General features: G+C 42.4%; 1 protein-coding gene across 3 annotated transcripts in view; it reads left to right on the forward strand.

Moving 5' to 3' along the window:
* ACACA (acetyl-CoA carboxylase alpha) overlaps positions 1 to 24603 on the forward strand; it is a 510335-nt gene that overhangs the window by 77505 nt on the left and 408227 nt on the right. For all 3 annotated transcript variants that reach the window (XM_040337823.1, XM_040337822.1, XM_040337824.1), the window contains 5 exons: positions 2172 to 2381; positions 8863 to 9033; positions 13223 to 13384; positions 15895 to 16058; positions 19105 to 19255. In XM_040337823.1, coding sequence (XP_040193757.1) covers positions 2172 to 2381; positions 8863 to 9033; positions 13223 to 13384; positions 15895 to 16058; positions 19105 to 19255 — 858 coding nt within the window. The remainder of the gene's footprint in view (positions 1 to 2171; positions 2382 to 8862; positions 9034 to 13222; positions 13385 to 15894; positions 16059 to 19104; positions 19256 to 24603) is intronic.

A 24603-nucleotide genomic window follows, 5' to 3' on the forward strand; every position in this document is an offset into this window, starting at 1 on the left:
TGGATCATTCAGAGATCCTCACTGAACTTCTGGAGAGAGTTTGCTGCACTGAAATTAAAGGGGCTAAATAATTTTGCACGCCCAATTTTTCAGTTTTTTATTTGTTAAAAAAGTTTGAAATATCCAATAAATTTCGTTCCACTTCATGATTGTGTCCCACTTGTTGTTGATTCTTCAAAACAAATTACAGTTTTATATCTTTATGTTTGAAGCCTAAAATGTGGCAAAAGTTCGCAAAGTTCAAGGGGGCCGAATACTTTCGCAAGGCACTGTAAATAAAAATGAATGCAGACTCTACATCTAAGGACTGATAAGTTGCAGTATTTTCCAGTGGAAGTGTGGGACTTTAGATTTAATGGATTTCATTATTTTTTTTTTTTTACATGCGTTTGTGTTAAATTGCTGTTTGTTGCCCGTAAGCCTTATAAAGTGCCTCCCAAAAAACTGAGCTGTATTTGGGTAGAACATGCAGCTTCATACACAATAAGGCTTTCACGGATACAGGCAGAAGCCTCAGACTTCTGTTTAGGTTGATTGAAAGTGTTGGGACCTTTTAGGGCTCTTGCACTCAGTACTTAAAGGAGTTGTAAAGGAAAAACATTTTTTGCCTAAAATTTATGTCTGCAAGGTAGACAGAATAGTGTAATGATTCTGTTAAAAAACAAGTAAATACCTATTAAATTCCTTCATCTATATCGCCTCCGGCGTTCTAAATTCTGTTCTCTCATTCACCTCCTGGTTTGCGGCGCTCCATTCATGTAAGAACTATATTTCCCAGTATGCATTGCGGCACGCCCAGTAATTCACACCTCCTTGAAGTCTCTAACACGTAGAGAGCGTCCTGCCGCACAGATGTAGTTCCCAGGAGGGGGTGAGCACGTCACTGACCACCGCAGTAAAGCCTCCCTTCACGGTGGTCAGTAATATCAGACAAGCAGGAAGTGAACAGAACAGAGAAGAAATAGAGCAACTTCTGAGCAAAAACGAACAATGAGGAAGTGAAAAGAGGAATGTCTGCAGGTAAAGGATTTCCTTTACAACCCCTTTAAACACCACTTTTGACATTTCTATTTTTTTTCAGTCTCTAAACGCACCTCTATGGTTGGCCTATGTGGCCATGCACACATAGGTGTTTAAAGTTATATTAGAAGAGGAACGTTTTAGAATGTTTTAGAGGCTGAAAAAAACTACACCACCAGTGCATTCAAGAGAGGAGCGTTTGGGCAGAAAAAAAACACTGATTGTGTGTAAATGTGCCTAAACGCTGGGCATGTTTAGTGGTTGAGTGTTCACTCCTTTCAAATAAAGTTTTTTTTAGGGCTAGCTGTATTGAGGTGGACTACTAATCCCAGTCAGTCCTGTGCAGACTCTGACGGCACTCCTGGCTGCAGCCGCCCAACTTCAATGCCAGCAACATCACAGTCTCTCCCGCTGGCTCTACATCCGCTCCTGGCATGCCTCTCCCTGCTCTCTTGACTGTGCCTGTCACTCACCGACACCTGGTGGATCCCTCCTGAAGACTTGCCCAGCAGTGTTCCCGGCTGTCCACTCCTGCTCCTGTTCAGAACACCCCTTGGGTTGTGTGGGGTTCCTTCACAGCTCCGAGCCCCTGGCCCAAGGTCACCCCCCCTCCCCCCAGACTGGGGCTCCCTCCAAGGCCCCGACAGCTTAACACTCCATCGCTCAGTTCTTCCACCTGAACAACTCTTACCAAGCCGGGCTGACTCTAGGTATTTAAAGGAGGCCTGCCCCCTGCCAATCCAGGTTGGGGATTGGTCAGGACTCCTTAGAACACCCCAGACAGCTCCACCTTTCTTTCACTCCTTCCTCCTAGAAGCCTCTAGAAGCAGAAGGGAGGTAACCAAAAGGTAACTCTTGCTGTGAGTCACCAGCCTACTCTAAACCACTCCCAGCCACAGATCAAAACAAACGACCTCGCTTTCAGCCTAAATTTACCTGCACTGACAAAAATCTCAACTCTAGCACCTACCCAAGTAGCGGGTGCTACAGGTATATTTCAGTAATTTAATATTTGCCCCTAAGATGTTCATTTTTAATAAACATATTTTTTACTCCTTGATTTTATTTGATCAATTTGCCATGTAAGAGGTATATTTATTTAGGAAATTTGAAATGAGCTGTGCATTTCCAACTTGTTTATTTTATGAAAGGTCCAAACGGAAGTTCCTGGGTCTCCAATTTTTGTGATGAGATTGGCCAAGCAATCACGGCACCTGGAAGTACAAATTCTTGCTGATCAATATGGAAATGCCATCTCACTCTTTGGCCGTGACTGCTCTGTTCAGCGTCGTCACCAGAAAATCATTGAAGAAGCACCGGCATCAATTGCTAATACAACAGTGTTTGAGGAGATGGAACAGGTGAGACTACATGTTGTGTACGTACAGTAGCTATTCTAACTGTGAATTGAATTAAGACAAAACTTTTGTGGTAAAATTTGAGAAATCCTTTCTGTTCACATTCATACGGCAAACCTAAAAAAATGTAAAAACATTGCTTACCTTTCTAGGTGTGTGTTTGGAGCAAGTCATCATGGGCAGACTACAAGCTACTCTGAATAATAAGAATTGAGAAGAAACTCAATCTGTCTCCACCCACAAACAAGGGACACACGAGTTTCCTCTCAATGACATACAATGTAGGAGTTAAGATTCTAGAACTTTAACTAAATGTTAGGACCAATAGTGTTTTTTTTTTTATTTATCATCAAAAAGCCAGTCCTCGCGGACCGCCAACATACAATAATAACAGTAGAGACAATAGATCTTGTATACAAGTACAAATATACATGTGGACCTATAGTCATAAACACAGTACCTCAGTGCAGTAGTAAAGTATAACTGAGCCCCAGTAAGGATGTGTCTATCAGGGTTTAGAGCTATCACCTCGTGCCCCGGTAGCGAAGCCCAGTCGGACTGACCTCTAGATCCATTTTCCGTTTTCAGTACATGAAATAGAGTAAAAGTTAAAGAGCAGAGTAGAAAGGAGCAGAGTAAGGTATAGTGAAAGGTAGGCGGGGAGAGGGGGGAAGAGGGAGGGGGGATGGTTTGCACGAGCAGGGTCGGTATAAAGCGCCCCTAGGGGCGTAGAGTGTATCTAATCCGTTCCTGGATATTCAGCTTGTCAAGGAGAGCAGGTACTATACCTGCGGCTGGGTTACCGTCGGGCAATCGGTCTCTCTGAGACTCTGACCTTCGTCTACTTGAAAATGTTGTACAGCTGCCATGTCTCAGAGTATGTCTCCTGACGCTGTTGGCTGGAGAGGATCAAGTCTTCCATTCGACTGATCTCGTCTACCTTATTCAGCCAGAGAGCAATAGTCCGAGGGTGAGGGGACTTCCAACGGAGAGGCACGCAGGCCCTGGCTGCGTCGAAAAGGTGACGCACCACTGACTTCTTGTAGACTCCTGGTGGTATGTTGGTTGCGTGCAGGAGGAGGTAAGCCGGGTCATCCGGCACTGTGTACCCTGTGAATTTTTGGGTGATCCGGCGTACCTCTCCCCAGAAGCCCCTGACCCGTGGACAGGTCCAAAACACATGGAGCAGGGTGCCTTTATCCTGCTGGCATCTCCAGCAGGTGTCGGAAGTGTTGGGAAATAGTCTATTTAGGAGGTCTGGGGTCCTGTACCAGCGAGTAAGAATCTTGTAGTTCGTCTCCTGGGTTTTCGCACACAAAGATGATTTGTGTGTGAAGCGGATTATGGTCTGTCTTTTGGTGGGCGAGAACCGTGTGTCTAGGTCCCTTTCCCACTTTGTCAGGGCCGGGATCTGGTAGTCCCCGGGGGGGGGGGGGCGATCAGCATAGCATATAGCAGGGAGAGAGCGTGTGGGAGCACTCCAGTCTGGACCAATAGTGTTTAATAATGAGATTTGCCAGCACAGTACAGACAGTTTTAATGAAGGTAAACATTAACTCTTCAGTCTCCGCTACATCACAGGGGAGAATTTAAGTTTTGGAGTTTTCAGAAAAGAGCAAGTAAGATATAAGCAGCCAGCTCTTTTTTTTTTTTAATGCTTCATGAATGAGAACATGTAACAAATTGAACCCCATTCACGCCGACGAAACACATATATGTGGCCTCATTGGACTGGGCTTTTTCCGCGGGGCCGCATATATATGTGTATCTGCCTTTGTGCTGGGAGCACGCCACACAGCGCACTCCTAGCACAGAGACGGGGGTTCAAGCGGCAGCCCTGGGTCCCGCACTAATCATTGGGACACAGAACTCCTGGTTCCGAGTCACCTGATCGCTGTGATAGCCTTTGATTGGCTATCACAGTGATCAGTCACTGTGAAGCCGCCCTCTTTTCACTCTCCATCCTTGTGTATGAAAAAAAAAAAATACCTAGATCAAGGTTTGATCTAGATCAGTGGGTACAGGGGGAGGGGGGGGGGGGGGTAACGCGTGGCATCCCTGGGTTGAAAACTGGCGTGTTTCTCTTTGCCCCCCTCCTCAGTTTTCACACTTCCATTCTTCCTGTGCCATTGAATAGATTAGCAAATTAGAGATTCCATGCTTGAGTCTTCTGGACCAAGGCGTCTTTGCCCCAGTTCCTATGGTAGAATGGTTTCAAGGATTTTACTCTAACCTGTTGAGTTTCCAAACCCAAAGGGGGCATCTGCTCTTTGCCATGAGGTGCCATGTTAAACTTCCAGTGACCAGTATAAGAGTGAGAGCGATAACATCAAATTTAACACACCTGCTCCCCGTTCACACCTAAGACCTTGTAACACTAATGAGTCCCATGACACTGGGGAGGAAAAATTGCTAATTTGGCCCAATTTGGAAATTTTCACTTAGGGGTGTACTCACCTTTGTTGCCAGCGGTTTAGACAATAATGGCTGTGTGTTGAGGCGACAGAAAATTTACACTGTCATACAAGCTGCACACTCACTACTTTACATTGTAGCAAAGTGTTATTTCTTCAGTGTTGTCACAAAAGATATATAATAAAATAGTTACAAAAATGTGAGGGGTGTACCCACTTTTGTGAAATACTGTATATAGCAGAAAGTAAAAAATATATTTATTTTTTTCAAAATTGTTAGTCTTTTTTTGTTTATAGCACAAAAATAAAAACCGCAGAGGTGATCAAATAACGCCAAAAGAAAGCTCAACCGTGCAATTATTAGTTAAAGCAACGCAGTGCCGTATCGCAAAAAAAAAATCTTTCATCCCTCTGTCTGGCTCCAGTTCACCAAAAAGAAATATCCCTCCATTGTCTGGATGTGGCTTTTTGCAATCTTAGATGGACCTTGTAGGGGTACCTCCAGATTTTAGTTTCGTCATCTCTAAGTGATTTAGGAAAATCATCATTCAAGCCTAAGGTCTCAAGGGTCAGGTTCCAGGCTTTCCTGTCAAGGCCCACTTTTTTGGATCTGTGAATGCTTTTTGAGCATTTTAGCGACTATTTTCCATGTTTGAAAGGCTGCCACCTGGCCTTATGTGTATATTTTCTCTAGATTCTACCAGGTTGACGTTGCAGCCTCATTCGATTTCCGCTTCATCCGAAAAGTCTTTTTTTAGGTGGCTTTTTGAGCTGCAGGCAGTCCCAAGTTCACTGTTGTTTTCTTGGGCCTGCTAGTGTTTGTTTGCTGTATTGCCCACCCATCAGTTGGACTGATTTTGGGCATAGAAGTATTTTGTGTCCATCAGTGTAGGGAAAAATAATATAGAATTTTTGTATTCGATGTAAAATCCCTTTTTTGGAGTTTTGTTTTTTTAGCTGACTTCAAATTTTCTTCTGTTACAGTGTAGCTTTGCTTTGTAATTTTTTTTCCTAAACACCTGAGCACATTGTTTAGGCATGGCTTGATAAAGGAAAAGCAGAATTTCTACATTCCATTCTAAGTGCCCTTACTATTTTATGTCCAGAGGTCAGGTTTTTGTTTCTGCACTGTTTTGGCTCCATAACATGAGCATCATATTTCTAGATTCAGGTCATAGTTCATTGTTGTAAACAACCATGTAAATCAACCACATTGGTTAACTGTGTGTGATTACCTGACTTTACCACTCTTCCTATATAGTAATGTAGAAAAAGACTTACCCAAGCTTTACAGCACAACTGTAAAGTAATTGGCTGAATATTGGTGCTCGGGCTTGTTGTGTCCCATGAACATCAAAATGGCAAGAAATGCCGGCAACACAATTGCTTCTTCTTACAGCAGCAGTGCTACATCTATAGTGCTAACATGAATTAATTTTAAACCTCTAAAATAAACTGGTAGTCAATACATTTTTAAAACCAGTATCATCATCCAAAGTCTAGTAAGCTAGCTCGAGGACTCTGGGAACCCCAAGGACCCAAGAGAACCATAAAACAGAGTGGGCGGGGAGGACTATTGCAGTACAAGATAAGTGGGTGAATTCGGAGAAGAGCAGTTTTATCAAATAATATAAATCAATTTATTAGTATAATAACAAAAACAAGACAAGAATAAAAAACATCAAACATCACAGACAGTTAAAATAGTACATGTATCGTGACAGCAGATCAGGTCACCAAGGTGCAGTCCCCTGGTAGGGGATCCAGGTGAGTGTTGGAGTCACGGTACAAGGGGTCTCTCCTACTAGTTTCACAATTAGAAATCGCTTCGTCAGGAGATCTGAAAGTTGATATACAAACATCAAACATAAATACATTGAAAATATATATAAATATATATATTTTGGGCGTTTGAGCTGATGGGACACTTGCTCCTAGGTAGGCGGCACGAATCCTATTCCCCAACATATACTGTAAATACGTGTTTTCCATTGTTGGATACTTCACATGCAATGGATTTTTGTATGTGTGTGTGTATGTGTATGTATGTATGTATATATATATATGTATGTATGTATATATATATATATATATATATATATATATATATATATATATATATAAAATCCATTGCATGTGAAGTATCCAACAATGGAAAACACGTATTTACAGTACCGTATTTATCGCGGTATAACGCGCTCCCGCGTATACCGCGCACCCCCAAAGTGACCCCCAAACCTGTGGAAAAAAAGTTATTTTTGTACTTACAGTTTTGCTGTCTTGCGCGGCGTCCATCGGCGGCCTCGTCGGGTCCGGCGTCCTTCTGCGGCTTCGGGTGTCCTCTTCGGCGGGTCCGGCGTCCTTCTGCGTCGTCGGGTGTCCTTCTGCGGCGGGTCCGGTGTCCTCTTTGGCGGGTCCGGCGTCCTCGCGGTGTCCTGGCGTCCTCCCCGCTCGTTTCCCGCGCCGAGTTTTGAATACTGCGCCAGCATATGCCGAGCGCAGTACACTCGGGCAGGCTCGGCAACTGTCGCGCTCACGTCCTGTACGTCCAGGACGTGACCGCGGAAGAAGCCGAGACTGGCCGAGCCTGCCCGAGTGTACTGCGCTCGGTATATGCCGGCGCAGTATTCAAAACTCGGCGCGGGAAATGGGTATCGGCGTATATCGCGCACCCACGATTTTGCCCTGATTTTCAGGGCAAAAAAGTGCGCGATATACGCCGATAAATACGGTATATGTTGGGGAATAAGATTCGTGCCGCCTACCTAGGACCAAGTGTCCCATCAGCTCAAACGCCCAAAATATATATATATATATATATATCTGAGTGAACTCCCACATATGCACGGGAGTGGCGTCATCCCCGCCCAGCCAATGACAGCGGCCGGCAAGTAAGACTCGGAAGCCAGCTGGCTGGGTGGGGAGCTCAAGGATGCCACATTGCAGGAGATGAGGTGAGCATTGTTCAGCTTTAAGCATACTTAAAAGTTAGTTATTCAGTTATCTGTTTGACACAAAGTGAGTCTGAAATCTAGGCCCTGCTAGATCCCCTCAGGCTGGCCCCCTTTGTGGTGTTTCTATGTAAAACACTGAATATAATTGCCTATACTATTTAAAATCCAGCAATACACTGTTTCATTATGCTCTGCACATGCTCAGCTAATCTCTATTTTTAGACACTGTGGGGCAGATCCACAAAGATCTGCCCCGGCGCAGCGTATCTGAGATACGCTACGCCGCCGTAACTTACTTTTGTTGGTTTGAATCCTGAAAGAATTGCGCCGTCCCTAAATTTCCCGCCGTGCATTGCGCTAAATGACGTCGCAAGGACGTCATTGTTTTGACGTGGATGTAAATTACGTCCATCCCGATTCACAGATGACTTGCGCAAATGGAAAAAAAAAATTCAAATTATACGCGGGAACGACGGCCATACTTAACATTGCGTACGCCACCAAATAGCAGCTTTAACTATACGCCGAAAAAAGCCGACTAGAGACGACGTAAAAGAATGCGACGGCCGCTCGTACGTTCGTGGATCGTCGGAAATGGCTAATTTGCATACTCGACGCGGAAAACGACGTGAACGCCACCCAGCGGACGCCGAAGAATTGCATCTTAGATCCGAAGGCGTACGAAGACGTACGCCTGTCGGATCTAACCCAGATGCCGTCGTATCTTGTTTTGAGGATTCAAAACAAACATACGACGCGGAAAAATTTGAAAGTACGCCGGCGTATCAGTACTTCCTTTGTGGATCTGCCCCTGTGCCTAAAATGTAGAGGCCAATCTGCTGACAGCCTAAAGATTTACTGCTGCTCAGGGGCTCTGGGCTTCAGCAAAATGGCAGCCTCCAGCAAGAAGTAACAGGAAGAATGCTGGAAGCAACTTACAGCACAAACTAATTTTGGTAGCATAATTATTAATGTGTAAAGTATGTTTCTTGCTAAAGAGCATTATTTTTTATCAAGTTGTTATGGGTAAAGTTATATAATCAAAAAGAGAACTTTATTGTCCATTACTCAAGCATTCAGGCAGGCTAACATTTTATATATTTTTGTTTCTTTTAGTGTGCTGTAAAGCTCGCTAAAATGGTGGGATATGTAAGTGCTGGGACAGTTGAGTATCTTTACAGTCAAGATGGTAGTTTTTACTTCCTGGAGCTTAACCCTCGCCTGCAAGTGGAACACCCCTGCACAGAAATGGTGGCGGATGTCAACCTCCCAGCAGCACAGCTTCAGGTACCAAACATTTTGTTACTTGCTTATTCCAGATGTAATAATTCTGAAGTAATGACTTTTATCATTTGATGGATTAGACAGTACTATAAGGTACATATCCTGCTTTCGGTAGGATTGACAGTAACAATGTAGGTTCTGCCTTCTAGACTTTACCTTGCATAGCAGTAATAGACCCATAATGCAGACTGAGTTTTCAGATAAATACAAATCTGTCTTAAATTTTATTTTGCTGCATACTTGTTTAAGCTTAAAATCCCTCAAAAAAGGCTGAAGCCGATGAATCAGCATGGCAGTCAAAAATTGAATAAAAATTTAATAAGGTAATTGCGCAAAATAATTAAGACACATAAACATCAAACATGCATGTGAAATGAGAAAACCGTGTTTAAGTGATCAAAGTATTAATGGATGACTAAATAAATACATTAAAATAAATTAACCAAAAAAGAATAGTGTCAAAAGTCCATAAGTGAGAAATAGCAAGGGCCAGCAAGCCTTTGCCAATAAACTAATAGTTGATTTCTTCCTGTGAACATTGGTTAATTTATTTAATAAGGCTCATAGGAAAACGTTGAGATGGTCCATAGTAGCCAAAGAACCCAGTCAGGTGAACCTCCTTCAGGCCATACCAAAAGTTTGGATCACAAATCTGATTGGCTACTATGGACCATCTCAACGTTTTCCTATGAGCCTTATTAAATAAATTAACCAATGTTCACAGGAAGAAATCAACTATTAGTTTATTGGCAAAGGCTTGCTGGGGACAGGAGGCAAGGTACTGTTTAAAGGGACCAGGATTACTACCATTGGCGTGCAGGAGATATCGAGGTGACAGTCGTGTGGTGGATACAGATACATTGATTGCTGTATTTATCCATCTATGAGGTGAGAGTTCTGGGAGACCAGACTGGTGCCTTTGTGGATTTTCCATTCTCTTTGGGATTAGTGGACACCTATCTATAGCAGCCCTTGCTATTTCTCACTTATGGACTTTTGACACTATTCTTTTTTGGTTAATTTATTTGAATGTATTTATTTAGTCATCCATTAATACTTTGATCACTTCAACACGGTTTTCTTCTTTCACATGCATGTTTGATGTTTATGTGTCTTAATTATTTTGCGCAATTACCTTATTCAATTTTTGTTCTACTTTATTGTTGTGTATACACTACATAGTTTTTGCTGCAATTTTATACTGTTATATAGGAAGACTTCACCCACCTAGTAGCGCAGAAGCCTTTTGCACAGCATGGCAGTCAAGCAACAACCATTTTCATAATGAGAGCATCAATTGCAACCAATATCATTCTCCCAGATAACCTTGACTGAGAAACATGGAGGTTCTAATTGCTGATCTCCAATGTTGGAATGTGAAGTATCTGTGTCTCCAGAGGAAGCGAGACTGTGCCCAATAAGAATGCAACATGCAATATATTTATGTATTGTGTACAGTGATCAGGAGTATGTTACATACATTATGGCACATAGAATTGTTTATAGAATTCAGCGGTCAGAAGTATGTCACATTCTGCATACGACACATTAGTAGAAGTATGTAAAGTACAACATAACCTTTGGAGTGCAGCGGTCAGGAGAATATATGATGCATTATAGCTTATAAAGTGCATATGTAATAAAGAAAAAAAATCTTCCTAATTTTGGTAGTCCATGGAGGACAGTCCCCTTACATTGAACTTTCAACTTTCACAAGCGTAAAGTAGTTTTATTTTTTATTTCTTCCTACTGACTACAAGTATATTGGAGCTTTTCTTCCACTGACAACCATTAAAGGGTGTATGCTTCCATTGCCAACGCATACCTTTTTACGTTGGAAGCATCCTTCCCCACATTGGTGTCATTGAGTACCAAGATGACCCAACATTGATGTTCTTGAATACTTGCCTGAGGTGATATGCAGTGTCCTTCACCCCTGGCTCTGGCTGCAAAGTCCAGGTACCTTTTTTTATAGCATCATTCATTTACCTACAGTGTCCTGAATGCTGGTTAGTTTTGCTGGCCCCGGACAGGTGTCTGGCACACAGGCATTCAGAAGCCCCATACACACTATCAGTTTTCCTGATGGTTTTCTCTTCAGGTCTACCAAAACCATGTAGTACAAGGACCTGCCTGATTGCATTCAAATTGAAACGCTTAAGGTTTGACCTCATATTAGATGGTTTTGGTAAACCTGAAGAGAAAACCATCAGGAAAACTGATAGTGTGTATGGGGCTATAGTGTTAGACTGGGGCCTACCGGAAGATCTTCGGTTGTGCTTATTCAACGTTGCTGGCTTCAAAACGTTTATATTTAATGATCTGGAACATGTATGCAGCTCAGGAATTATGACTTTAATCTTAATTCACTTGATAATTGCTTGTCAGTGACTCCGAAAGTATTATAGCCAGAGGCCTGGTGTGACAGCCAGGCAAATCATTATTTTTAGAACAAACTTGTAGGTTTCCCTTGGGCAGGGCTGGTGACAAGATTTAACACTGGAAGTTATATTGTGTCAACCTCACTGGTGCTGTGGCGTTCCTGACCATTACCATATTGCCATGTTATGGCTGGCAGGTGTTTAACCTAAAGTCAAGGCCTATATCGAAAGAACTGTGTCCCAAAATGCTGAAAAATAGCAAAACTTTTTAAAGTGAGTACGAGATAAATCCCCATTGTCAGTGCTGCCTTTCCTAACACTTTGTGTAGGATGTTTGTTAGGCTAAGTTGGTGTAGGTGATATGATGTCATGTATTTTTGTGTTGTTTTTCCAGTTTTTCTACCTTCTTGAGAGATAATTCTAAGTAGCTTTCATGGATAAGGCGTGTACCTGTTTTATAATGAAGATTAATAGCAGCTAAGGCCATTAGGGAATCTTTCACAGGATTGGAATACAGAAACTGTCTTTAGACTATATACCCCATGTTAGATTTACAGCACCTTGCTGCATAAACAGCATTGAGAAAACCTCATATATTCAACATTCTGACAGTCATTGCCACCTGACATCTAAGTCTGCATACCGTACATTTTACTTATCAGTGTTAGATATGGTGCCATGTTGCTAACAGTCTGATATAGCAATTTTCATGAGTGACTATTGTACCATACTGGATGTCTGCAACATGTTATAAATTTAATTATGCATACTGTGCCTGGGATGACATTTTAAAATTGTGGCCTACCGCCATCACTATACAATATAATATAAGTAATATGTACATTTTTTTGCAAAATGGTAATTAATACATAATTAAATGGGCTTAAATGGAAGAAAAAATAGTTTGAAGAAAAAAAACAAGATGTATCTAAAACCCAAACGTTTTAAAGAAGTTTTGGATAGAGTCATGAAGGGTTAGGACCCTTGTTGGGGTTTTATAACATTTAGCATCTTTAGAGTGGGTTAATCATGTCTGTTTTGTACAGGTGGCCATTGTAATTGGAACTGAAAGTGAGGGGATTTTAGGGAGATACCTCTGACTTTTGTGCACTTAAAATTGGTGCAATGTAACTCGCCATGTGGGATGTTTGGCTCTCTAGCCAATCCTACCAGTGTACCTTGAGAAACTTCTGCGCACATTGGGCCCTAAAAGACTAATATTCGACTATATTGCTTTGTGCTGAGTCCCGACCTAGATATTCTCAAGCTAAGCTGAAATGGATCTCGCCAGACCTCCCCTTTGATGAGCCAGATTGGTCAGATTTTGAGAAAACTTACAGCAAGACAGTTGTATCATTTAGTGATAAAATTATTAATTAAAAGTTATTTTACCATAGCTATTTCATTCCGGTCAGACTGCACACACTGGGCTTTCGCCAATCGGCAACTTTCTTTAGGGGATGTGGAGCGAATGCTGAATTTACTGAACAAACTATACAGGCTGGTATCATTATGGCAGATGGACCCACAGTTGCTTCTTTCTTCCGAAGTGGAGTAGCTCACATGCCAGGCATCCTGTACTGGTACTGTTTGTAAGGAGAGGGGGGACTTTTTATTTCTAATGAAAAAGCTAAATTAAAATAGCCCCTCCTCCCCAGTCTTTGAACTATATATAAATAGGGTTAATGTGTCTGAGAAATGTTTTTTTGGGTGTATGGGTGTTTTTTTGTTTTACTGTATTGTGGTATTCTGAAATTTTGATATATTTATGCAAAATTTATTTTTACCAAGGTCACAATTTTTTTCCATAGATTGCCATGGGAATTCCTCTTCACAGAATAAAGGATATTCGAATGTTGTATGGAGTTCCGGCTTGGGGAGATTCTCCAATTGACTTTGATAACTCTCTAAATTCTCCCTGTCCAAGAGGACATGTCATTGCTGCCCGTATTACTAGTGAAAACCCAGATGAGGTACTAATTCTACAAATTTTAACAGGCCATGGAGTAAATAATTCTGAGCTTTCTTGAAATACTTACATTTTATCTTTTGCAGTCCAGGTAAAATACCATGGGATTTGTCAAAAACATTTTGTGAATAACTAGCTAATATTCTATTGTGTATTTTGAAGATATATCAGGATGGAAAATGATCAACCTTATTCGTTAAGGAGGTGCATCAAAACAAAACTTTTTGTCTTTCAGCTTATTTTCTTTCTAAAGCAGCCACAGCCTAGTAGAAAAGCCCTTCCTCTGCCAGCAGCTGCAGAGTGGGACCCTGGTTTTATGTGGGAAGCATCCACACAGAGAACAAGGGTTCCACTCTTCTGCATGAGGGCAAGGGACCAGCCGTTCTACTCAGAATTTTTAGAGACCCAAAGAAACCCTAAAATCATTGACAAGTCTGCAATTGTGTATATAAAGAATGCATAAAGACATGGCCGAAACTAGGGAGGACATATGCCCCGGGCGCTGCATTGAGGGGGGTGCCGCCGCTGACAGGAGTAGTGATGGTCAGCCCAAGGAGGAGAGGCGGTGAGTGCTGTGTTCTTTCCCACTCTTCTGCCGGCTTCTGTGCCCGCTCACTGTTCTGCCCACCCGCCTATTAGACTTGTGCCACAGAGCTCAGGAAGTGCTCCAAAACCCAGTTCTGTGCAGTGAGTGGCTAAAAAACACAAAAACCAGTTGGGGGGCGGCATAAGTGCAACTCCCCTACCTGTCAAAGTACAGAGAAAAAGAAGGCAGAAGCGCCCCTCCCTCACCTACTCCCTGCCAGGGCAGTGCTGCGCTTCTGTGCCTGCAGAACAAGCAAACAATACTGATTTTTGGGGGACTGGATGTGTGACTTCACTACACAGGAGGAGGTAGCTCGGCTGAGGATTCCTTCCTCCCAGCCAGGGTCGGGACAAAGGAGGGATACACTCTGAACTTCTGGCCTCTCCTGCTCTGTACTTTGACAGGTAGGGGAGTTGCACTGATGCCGCCCCTGATCGTTTTTTGTCTCTTAGCAGCTCACAACCTACAGCACAGAACTAAGGGGGTTTTGGAGCACTTCCTGAGCTTTGTGGAACAAGTCTGATAGGCGGGTGGGCAGGACAGAAGCCAGCAGAAAATGCCAGGACTTGACCCAGACATATGTAATACTGCTGAAGCACTCAAGAGTACAGGTACAGGGCAATGATATTCTACCATACTCCGTTAAAGAGGAGTTCGGGCCTCAACCCCACCCCCACCCCAATTTTTTTTTTTAACGTCAGCAGATACACATACTGTAGCTGCTGACTTTTAATATTGGGACATTTACCTGTCCTGGAATCCAGTGATGTCGGCACCCTAGCTGCTGTTTCCATCGGCTGTCAGGTGATGCCGCCACCATTGCCGGTAAGGGAATCTGGCAGTGAAGCCTTGCGGCTTCACAGCCAGGTTCCTACTGCGCATGCGCAAAGGGCGTTGAGCTTTCTGAATGTCTCAGTGGCGGGGCAATGAAGGATGGGGGCTGAACATCTGATGGACTCCACTGCTGGAAGTGGGGAAGGGTACCTGTAAAAGATAGGTGACCGCTCCCCCCTCGCCTCTGAAATGTGCCAAATGTGGAACCCGAGGGGGGGGGGGGGGAAATCACATAAGCGGAAGTTCAACTTTTGGATGGAACTACACTTTAAAGATTTGCTCATATGTGCTCAGTGGATCATTTTTAGAATTCATAAAATGACTATGTGCTATTTGATAGATTATTCAGGAGGCACTGTACTTTGCGTTTTCACTTTAGGGCTTCTTTGCAATTGTGGTGGGAAAGGGGAAGGGATGTAAAAACTTGTAGCTGAGCCATGGTTGTACTGCCCCCCAACCACTCCTCTTAAAGTGATTGTAAAGGTAATTAAAAAAAAACATGTCTATACTTACCTGCTTGCACCCAAGCCCATTGCTGCATTCATTGACAGACAGTGGGACTCAGCCCTTGCCCCCTCTCCTTGTCACTAGCTTTGATTGACAGCAGAGGGGAGCCAATGACATGCCCTACTGACACCATCCTTTTCGGGGGGGGGGGTGTTGTGGCGCCGAACTGAGTCTTTGCCCCGGGTGAAAGAATGTCTAGCTTCCTTACTGCATAAGGGTACACCTGAAGGTAGACTCCTTTGTATTTAAGTTCACTGCCTAGTGCCTACTAGCTGTGTGGCTGTAATTTTTACTTGTGCACTCATCCCGTGAAGTTGCCTACCTTGCCTAGTAAAATGGCGGCTGCTTTTGCTGTTTTTCATATTTTGTAATTGTTCCTGAAACTGAAATGACAAAATGCAGGCCAGAAATAAGAGCCTGTCCTAGAATTGCTATGAAACTTGACTGACTTTAGAATACTTGCAGCATTTACTGGAGGTTGTCAGTGCTTCCTGATTCATTTAAGCCTGGCCTGGAAGTTACCCATTTAAGAGGACTACTCCAACATTTGATGTTAAATTACAGAATCATTTTTTGTTTATTCTCAGGGTTTTAAGCCAAGCTCTGGGACTGTGCAAGAACTGAATTTCCGCAGCAGTAAGAATGTGTGGGGCTACTTCAGTGTTGCTGCAGCAGGAGGTCTCCATGAATTTGCTGATTCTCAGTTTGGCCATTGCTTTTCCTGGGGAGAAAACAGAGAAGAAGCCATCTCGTAAGTTTTTTTTTGATATGTACAGGTCCTTGTGGATAGTGACTTCACCCACACTTCTGCCCTTGGCATTCAAAACCCTGACTGCCACCAATACCTAACCTGCCTTTTAGCATGGTTTTGCCTCAACTTATCCTACGGTGTGTTGACTAAATGAAGACAGGAAAAAGATTGTTTCTTTTGCCACCCTAAGCAGTTTTTCTGTTGAGTGTCAGTATTGTGATAAGACTGGAGATGGCCACATGTAGAGTTTTTTCAGTCTACAGGCCGAATTGAAAAAAAATCTTCAGATTCCTCAATATAGGCTTAGATGCAGCTGCTGTTGGGCTGACGATTTTTGGCTCTTTCGATTTTTACTTAACAAAATGTCTTATTAGGTTTCCAAGCATGGAGGTCAAGCTCAAACATGCATATCAATAATATTTTTAAGACATTGGGCTAGATTCAGTATGAATTTACGCCGGCGTATCTATTGATACGCCGCGTAAATTCAAAGCTGCGCCGGCGTATCTTCTTTCTGTATTCAGAATGCAAGATACGCCGAAATTAGGCTAAGATTCGACTGGCGTAAGTCTCTTATGCCGTCGTATCTTAGTTGCATATTTACGCTGGCCGCTAGGTGGCTCTTCCGTCGATTTCAGAGTAGAATGTGCAAATGAGCTGGATACGCCGATTCAGAAGCGTACGTGCGCCCAGCGGAATTTTTTACGTCGTTTGCGTAAGGCTTTTTCCGGCGTAACGTTGCTCCTGCTATATGAGGAGCAACCAATGTTAAGTATGGACGTCGGGCCACCGTGGAATTTTGCGTTGTTTACATCGTTTGCGTAAATCGTTTGCGAATAGGGCTTTGCGTAAATTACGTTCACGTCTAAAGCATTGACGATTTGCGGTGTAATTTCGAGCATGCGCACTGGGATTCTTTCACGAACGGCGCATGCGCCGTTCGTTAGAGACGTCATTTACGTGGGGTCATGTTTTATTTACATAAAACACGCCCACCTCTTCAGAATTTGAATTCGGCGCGCTTACGCTGGCAGATGTACGCTACACCGCCGTAACTTAGGGCGCAGATTCTTTGTGAATCCAGCCCCAGCCTCACTAAGTTACGGCAGCGTAGCGTATCTCAGATACGCTACGCCCGCACAAACTTACGGCGGGCTTTATGAATCTACCCCTATTGTATTGGGTACAAGACGGCAAATTAAGTGCAAAGGTACAATCGAAATAGGTAGCGATAATACATTTGCAGCAAAAACAGCATAAAATTGTAAACGCTCAACTAAGTATATGGATAAAGCCCTGTACACACGATCAGTCAAACCGATGAGAACGGTCTGATGGACCGTTTTCCTCGGTTAACCGATGAAGCTGACTAATGGTTAGTCGTGCCTACACACCATCGGTTAAAAAAACGATCGTGTCAGAACGCACTGACGTAAAACACAACGACGTGCTGAAAAAAACGAAGTTCAATGTTTCCAAGCATGCGTCAACTTGATTCTGAGCATGTGTAGATTTTTAACCGATGGACGTGCCTACTAACGATCGTTTTTTTTCTATCAGTTAGGTATCCATCGGTTAAATTTAAAACAAGATTGCTTTTTTTTAAACCTATGGATATATAACCGATGGTGCCCACACACGATCAATTTGGTCCGATGAAAACGGTCCATCAGACCGTTCTCATCGGTTTGACCGATCGTGTGTACGCGGCATAAGGCTTACCACCATGGGGGAGCAAGACAAATAAAATACTTAAAAAAAATATATAAAGTCAACAGCTAGTTGCAGGAGAACAGTGTCTTACCATGGACACATAACAGATAAGTCTGAGAATTCAGTGGCAATGTGAAAATGCTTCACATGTTGACGTGCTACAAAGGTGCCTTTTTTTTTTTTCTACCTGCTCTTCTCTCATATCGTAGTTTTTTGACAGCTCTAAATGTTTCACAATTTTTAGTTTTAGATGCATTGCAATAGTTATTAGTTTGTTATTTGGTATGTACAGTATTTAATGTTCTTTGAAGCATGAAATATACTGTATAAATACACATCTTAAATCAGCCTCCTATTAAAGCCTTTTTTCAGCCACCTATAGTTGATTTATTTTCATATACTGTAGCTGCCTACAATGATTTCACTAAACACTCAGTGGGATACATTTTATGCACATTAACCATCTGACCTATCCCAGATTAAATAGGAATAATCCTGTTTCTTGGGCTTCTAGAGCGATGGGGCTTCTAGAGCGATGGGGTTTAGTGGAAATTGTAGTGGTGTCCTAAAAGTAAAGCTGTGATCAATTACCCAGGAGTCCCTAATACAATATTAGTAAAGCCCCGTACACACGATCGGACCTTTGTCCGACCAAACTCGCATTGGAATTCCGACGGAATATTCTCTATGTAAACTCCGACGGAATTCCTCAGAAATAAGTCAGATGGGCATACACAAGGTCGTAATTTCCGATGGAAAAAGTTCATCTGACTTTTTCCATCGGAAATTCCGATCGTGTGTACGGGGCTTTAGTCTAAAAAATTGCGTTGAAGCCTTGTTATTTAAAGTAAAGAATACACTTTACAGCTGAGGCTCTCCTCAACAAAAAATAGTCACCAGTTAGGAACGCCATAACTGGTTGTCGTCTTCCCTGTCAAAGATGGACAGACTTTAGCTACTCTATCTGTTTGGTGTTGCATATCTGTTGGTGGGCTTGGCGACTCGGGGTGGTGTGTTGTGTGAATGTGTGTGATCCAGAAAGAAGTACCCAGATGTTTGTATATATATATTTTTAAATAAGTGAGGTACAAATAGGTGTTAAATGGTTTTAGTAATTATCCTCCCTCCAATTAATAATCCCTGATGGCATTTAGTCTTGTGTTATCACACCCTGTGATAAGTGTGAATCTTTCAGGTTGTCTGCGATTCTGCTTTATTATATAGAAAGCAACCAGATGTCTAGAACTCACAAGCAGCCATGCCTGGTTTGGCTACTTTTTGAAGGCTATGAAACTACACAGACCCTTACTATTCACTTTTTTTTCTCTCACAGTAATCTGGTTGTTGCCCTTAAAGAATTGTCTATTCGTGGAGATTTTCGAACAACTGTGGAATATTTAATAAAGCTTCTTGAGACTGAAAGTTTCCAGCAAAATCGCATAGATACTGGATGGCTGGACAGGCTGATATCAGAAAAAGTGCAGGTAATGAGAAGATAACTAAGACACTAACATTGGAAAAGCAATTAAATCTGACATGTCCTTCCCATCAAGTTTATTTGGAGGAAAACCGTTCTCTTCCTGGTGAACTATACCTAGTACTTTGCAATAATATTGGCAAACATTGCAGATTTTTGCCTTTGTGTTTTTTTCACCATGTCATTTGTCAAACTGAGTTGGAGTTGTTCACACCATAACTACAAGTGCAAAGTGCACTTGAAATTGCACTGAAAGTGCAGTCGCTGTAGATCTGAGGGGGACATGCAAGGAAAATAAAAAAACAGCATTTTAGCTTGCAGTTTTCCCTTATTTCAGATCTACCCCTCAGTGCAATTTCAAGTGCACTTTGCACTTGTAGTTTGCACTTGTAGTGCAAAGTGGATTTCCCTTTCGTAAATAACCCCCCCCATGTCTTCAATGGTAAAAAGAACACAATTGTTTTCTATATGTCCTTTTCACACAATAATGTAAACCAGCGGGCATGCTTTATATGTAATGCATACAGACTGGTGTGAACGAGCGCTTTATCTTTATTAGCAGGTCTAATAATATGCAAACTAAGATTTTTTCCGTTTTTTTATTTTTATTGTACACGATACTTGGTTTAGTTGTCCTTTTTCTTCTTCTGGTTCGTTCTTTCCTTTCCAATAATGCGCAATCTTTTTCACTCAAATACTTTCATACAAATACCATACTAATTATTATTTTGTTTTCACAAGAAAAAATTTCGGTCTTTTTCCTGAAGCTGTGTTCTAATTCGATTATCAAACGATCACTCTGAGTGAAATTATTTTCTTCCAATTTTCTCATTGTGTCTACTATCCATTAGTAGCAGAGTATCTGTTTTATAACCATTGCAAAGTATCTTGGGGATGGGGAATTGTGGGCCAGATCTACAAAAGGGATACGACGGCGTATCTACCGATACGCCGTCGTATCCCTGTTTCTATCTTTGGAACTGATCCACAGAATCAGTTTCCAAAAGATAGGCAGAAGATCCGACATGTGTAAGGGACTTACACTGCCGGATCTTAGGATGCAGTACCGCATCCGCTGCTGGGGGCATTTCGAGTCGAAATGCCACTTCGGGTATGTAAATTAGCACTTACGGAGATCCACAAAGCTTTTCAGCTTCGTTTTTTCTCCGTAAGTTTTAGTTTGCAATCGTAAAATTAGGGCTGCTTTTACAAAGTGTAAACTGTTTACACCTTGTAAAAGTAGACCCTTCTTACCCGCGACGCTGTTATTTATTTAAAAAAAAAAATTCCCACCGTATCTTTTTTTTTTTTTCCCCGACGCAACTTTTTTTACCCGGCGCGATTCACAAAACTCGGCGTAACGTAAAACCGCGCTATGCACGTCGGGAAAATGACGTCGGGAGCATGCGCAGTACGTCCGGCGCGGGAGCGCGCCTAATTTAAATGGGACTCGTCCCATGAAAATAGGAACGCCTTGCGCCGGACGGATTTAAGTTACACAGCCGAAAATTTCTATGTAAGTGCTTTGTGGATCGGGCACTTAGGTGAAAATTTTACGGCAGTGTAACTTGGGAATTTTTACGTTACGGCGGCATTTTGTGGATCTGGCCCTAAGTTTTTACTGCAGAGTATGTTTCTATTTTGACTTGCAAGTCTGTGTAGACTTTGGGGAAAAAACAGTGAGCCAATCACACAAGAAGTAAATAAGATTTCTGGGGGCATCCTCTACACAAATATTGTACAGAATGCTTCCAGGTTCTCATATTGCAAAAAAGTAAACAACCGTTGAATTTTTGGCATTTTAGAAAATCACAGCAATGGCCCATTGAATGGAAAGGTAATTTTCTATTAGCATTACATTACAAAATGGCCATTGTATCAATATTTTTTATTAAAAGCTGAGTTTTTCTTTAAAGCGCAATTGAACTTTTTTATTCATTACTGCAATGCAGTCACGCTGCTATATACAGTAATAAATACGGTGCTTTTTAACGTTTTTATTACTGTAGAAAATGTGCTGTTCGCATGGAGAAGAGTTGGACTTCGGCTCTCTCATACAACTCAACGATGGGTTGTAATATATACATTTAATGTATATATTTCTAAAATCAGTGTGCGTTCTGGTATATGCACACGTATCAATAAGAAAATGTGCGCCCTGACATGAAGCAGCAAAGTAGAAGTACATAACTTGAGACACTGGGTATACACAGAGGTAATTATTCTATCACCAGTGCTTATATATTTAAAACATATATGCTGAATTTTTACCCATGCTGCTAAGCTGAGCTCTGTACAAATGCACAGAAGATATGCTTCTTAATTTACTTGCTATAAGATTTCTATTCTGCACATCCACTCCTGATGCCTCGTACACACGACCGGTTTTCCAGACGAGAAACTGCCATTTTTTAGATTGGTCGGAAAAACCGGTCGTGTGTATGCTCCATGGCAGTTTTCCAGACAAGAAAACTGCCCGCCAAAAAATTCAAACCTGCTCTATTTTTTTCCCGTTGTGTTCCCATCAGTCTTTTTCTCGTTTCGCGAAAACCACTCGTGTGTATGCTTTTCCGAGGGGAAAAAAAACGTGCATGCTCAGAATGAAGTATGAGACGGGAGCGCTCGTTCTGGTAAAACTCGCGTTCGTAATGGAGATAGCACATTCGTCACGCTGTAACGGATTGAAAAGCACAAGGCTGAAAAGCGCAAATCGTCTCTCACCAAACTTTTACTAACATGAGGATCAGCAAAAGCAGCCCAAAGGGTGGCGCCATTTGAATGGCACATCCCCTTTATAGTGCTGTTGTCCGTGTTGGACGTCACCGCGCTTTGGTCGAGTGGGTTTTGGACTGAATGTGTGTATTCAAGGCAGGTTTGAGAGGAATCGCATCAGAAAAAACGTCAGGTTTTGGCGTGTTTTTGGCATCCAGACAGTACAACAGATGACGCCACGTTTTTTGTTATAGTTAAAGAATGCAGTGATGGCACCCCTTGGTTCTCCTTCAAATTGTACATTTTACCTTTTTTTTACTTCACATTTGTGAAATATCTACTGTATATTTGGTATATCTTGCATAATATACTGTATAGTAGTTTATATACAGAAGATAATTGTTCTAAAGTGGGGGATATTTAGTGTGACTTCTATGGACCTAGACATGCAATTGTCCTCTGATTTAGTAATTGTATGTGTAAACTTGTTACTGACATTGCTATGATATAAAATATTTGGCTCATTTACGTAGGACCTAAGACTACTACATCATTCTGTTTCTTTTTAAACTATGATAATCAGTTATATTTTATATATCATTTACCTATCACTTCAAGATTACTGCTCCATCATTATGCTTCTAAGGCCCAATAAACTGTAAATTCTATGACCCTTGTCTTCCAAAAAGAGGGGTCATAATAACATATAGTATGACTAGTAGTGTATTTAGGTTTTGTGCTGCCCTAGGCCTGAGTAAACTCGTGCACCCCTAATTTAAATATGACCCGCCCCTTCCTGTCATGGCCACATCCCTTTCTGTTTAAGACCCACCCTGAAATTTTTGAGTGGGGACACTAGTTCTTAGGGCCTGGGGGGGGGGGGGGCAATGGATTCCCTTAATTTGCATAAATGTCCTCTCACTTCCTGTTTGGCTATGGGGCAGGAAGTGAAGGGAAATCTCTGCAATGGGAAAAGGGATGGTAAAATATAAACTGACGGGGGCCATAACCCTCCCTCACTCTATCCAAAATGAAAAAAATGGTGAGAACTAAGGGCCAGATTCACAGAGATCTGCGGCGGCGTAACGTATTGTCTTTACGTTACACCGCCGCAAGTTTTCAGCGCAAGTGCCTGATTCACCAAGCACTTGCGTGTAAACTTACGGCGGTGTAACGTAAAGCCGTCCTGCGCAAGCCCGCCTAATTCAAATGGGGCATGTACCATTTAAATTAGGCGCGTTCTCGCACCGAACGTTCTGCGCATGCTCCGTTAGGAAATTTCCCGCCGTGCTTTGCGCGAAATTACGGCTCCCTGACGTGTTTTTTGAACGGCGACGTACGTAACGTAATTTCGTATTCCCGGCCGTCTTACGCAAAAAAAAAAAAAAAAAAATTAATTCGACGCGGGAACGACGGCCATACTTTAACATGGATGGTGTAATTTTACCCCATGTAAATAGCACTCTTAACTTTACGACGCGAAAAACCGACGTAAAAGAATGCGACGATCGTGCGTACCTTCGTGGATCGCTGTAAACAGCTAATTTGCATACCGGACGCTGGAAAACGACGCAAACTCCACCCAGCGGCCGCCAGAGAATTACACCTACAATCCGAAGGCGTACGAAGCTGTACGCCTGTCGGATCTTAGCCAAAAGCCGTCGTATCTTTGTTTGTGAATTACAAATAAAGATACGACGCGGCAAATTTGAAAATGCGCCGGCGTATCAGTAGATACGCCGGCGTATTTCCTTTGTGAATCTGGCCCTAAGAAGATATAACCATGTCAATGGTACAGCAGAAAACATATAGCACAGTGAGGAAGGTTTGTGGTCCAGGCTGATAGGACAATCAAAATTAGAACTCTTTCCATGCTGCCCCTAGGCCTAGGACTTGTTGGCCTAAGCCAAGATACAGCCTTGAGTATGACCTATATGTTGCTCCAGTTACTATGTTATTGAAAGTTAACAAGCAATACATGTTGTGTAAAAGAAAATCTGTATTTTTTAAAAGAAGCGTTAATGGAAGAAGTAATGAAAAAAATTTAAGCACGTTTTCTGTACATCTCTGCAATACATGCACATTTAGGAGGTTACTGGATGTCTAGCAGGATCAACATGTGTTTTTCTGCACCTGCAGTGTTTATAAAAAAGCAGAACATGGGGACATAGGCTTGTATTGCAGACATATAGGCCCAGATTCACGTAGATGGGCGCAAACTTGTGCAGGCGTAACGTATCTCATTTACGTTATGCCGCCGCAAGTTTTTCAGGCAAGTGCTTAATTCACAAAGCACTTGCCTGTAAAGTTGCAGCGGCGTAGCGTAAATCACCCGGCGGAATTCAAATTTGGCGGGTAGGGGGCGTGTTTAATTTGAATGAAGCGCGTCCCCGCGCCGAACGAACTGCGCATGCGCCGTCCCTTAAATATCCCAGCGTGCATTGCTCTAAATGACGTCGCAAACACGTCATTGGTTTTGATGTGGACGTAAATTACGTCCAGCACCATTCACGGACGACTTACGCAAACGACGACATTTTATACATTTTCGACGCAGGAACGACAGCCATACTTAACATTGACTGCGCCTCATAGACCCAGGGGCAACTTTACTCCGGGAAAAGCCTAACGTAAACGTCGTAA

This window comes from Rana temporaria, chromosome 2 (assembly GCF_905171775.1).
Source record: "Rana temporaria chromosome 2, aRanTem1.1, whole genome shotgun sequence".
Lineage (NCBI taxonomy): Eukaryota > Metazoa > Chordata > Amphibia > Anura > Ranidae > Rana > Rana temporaria.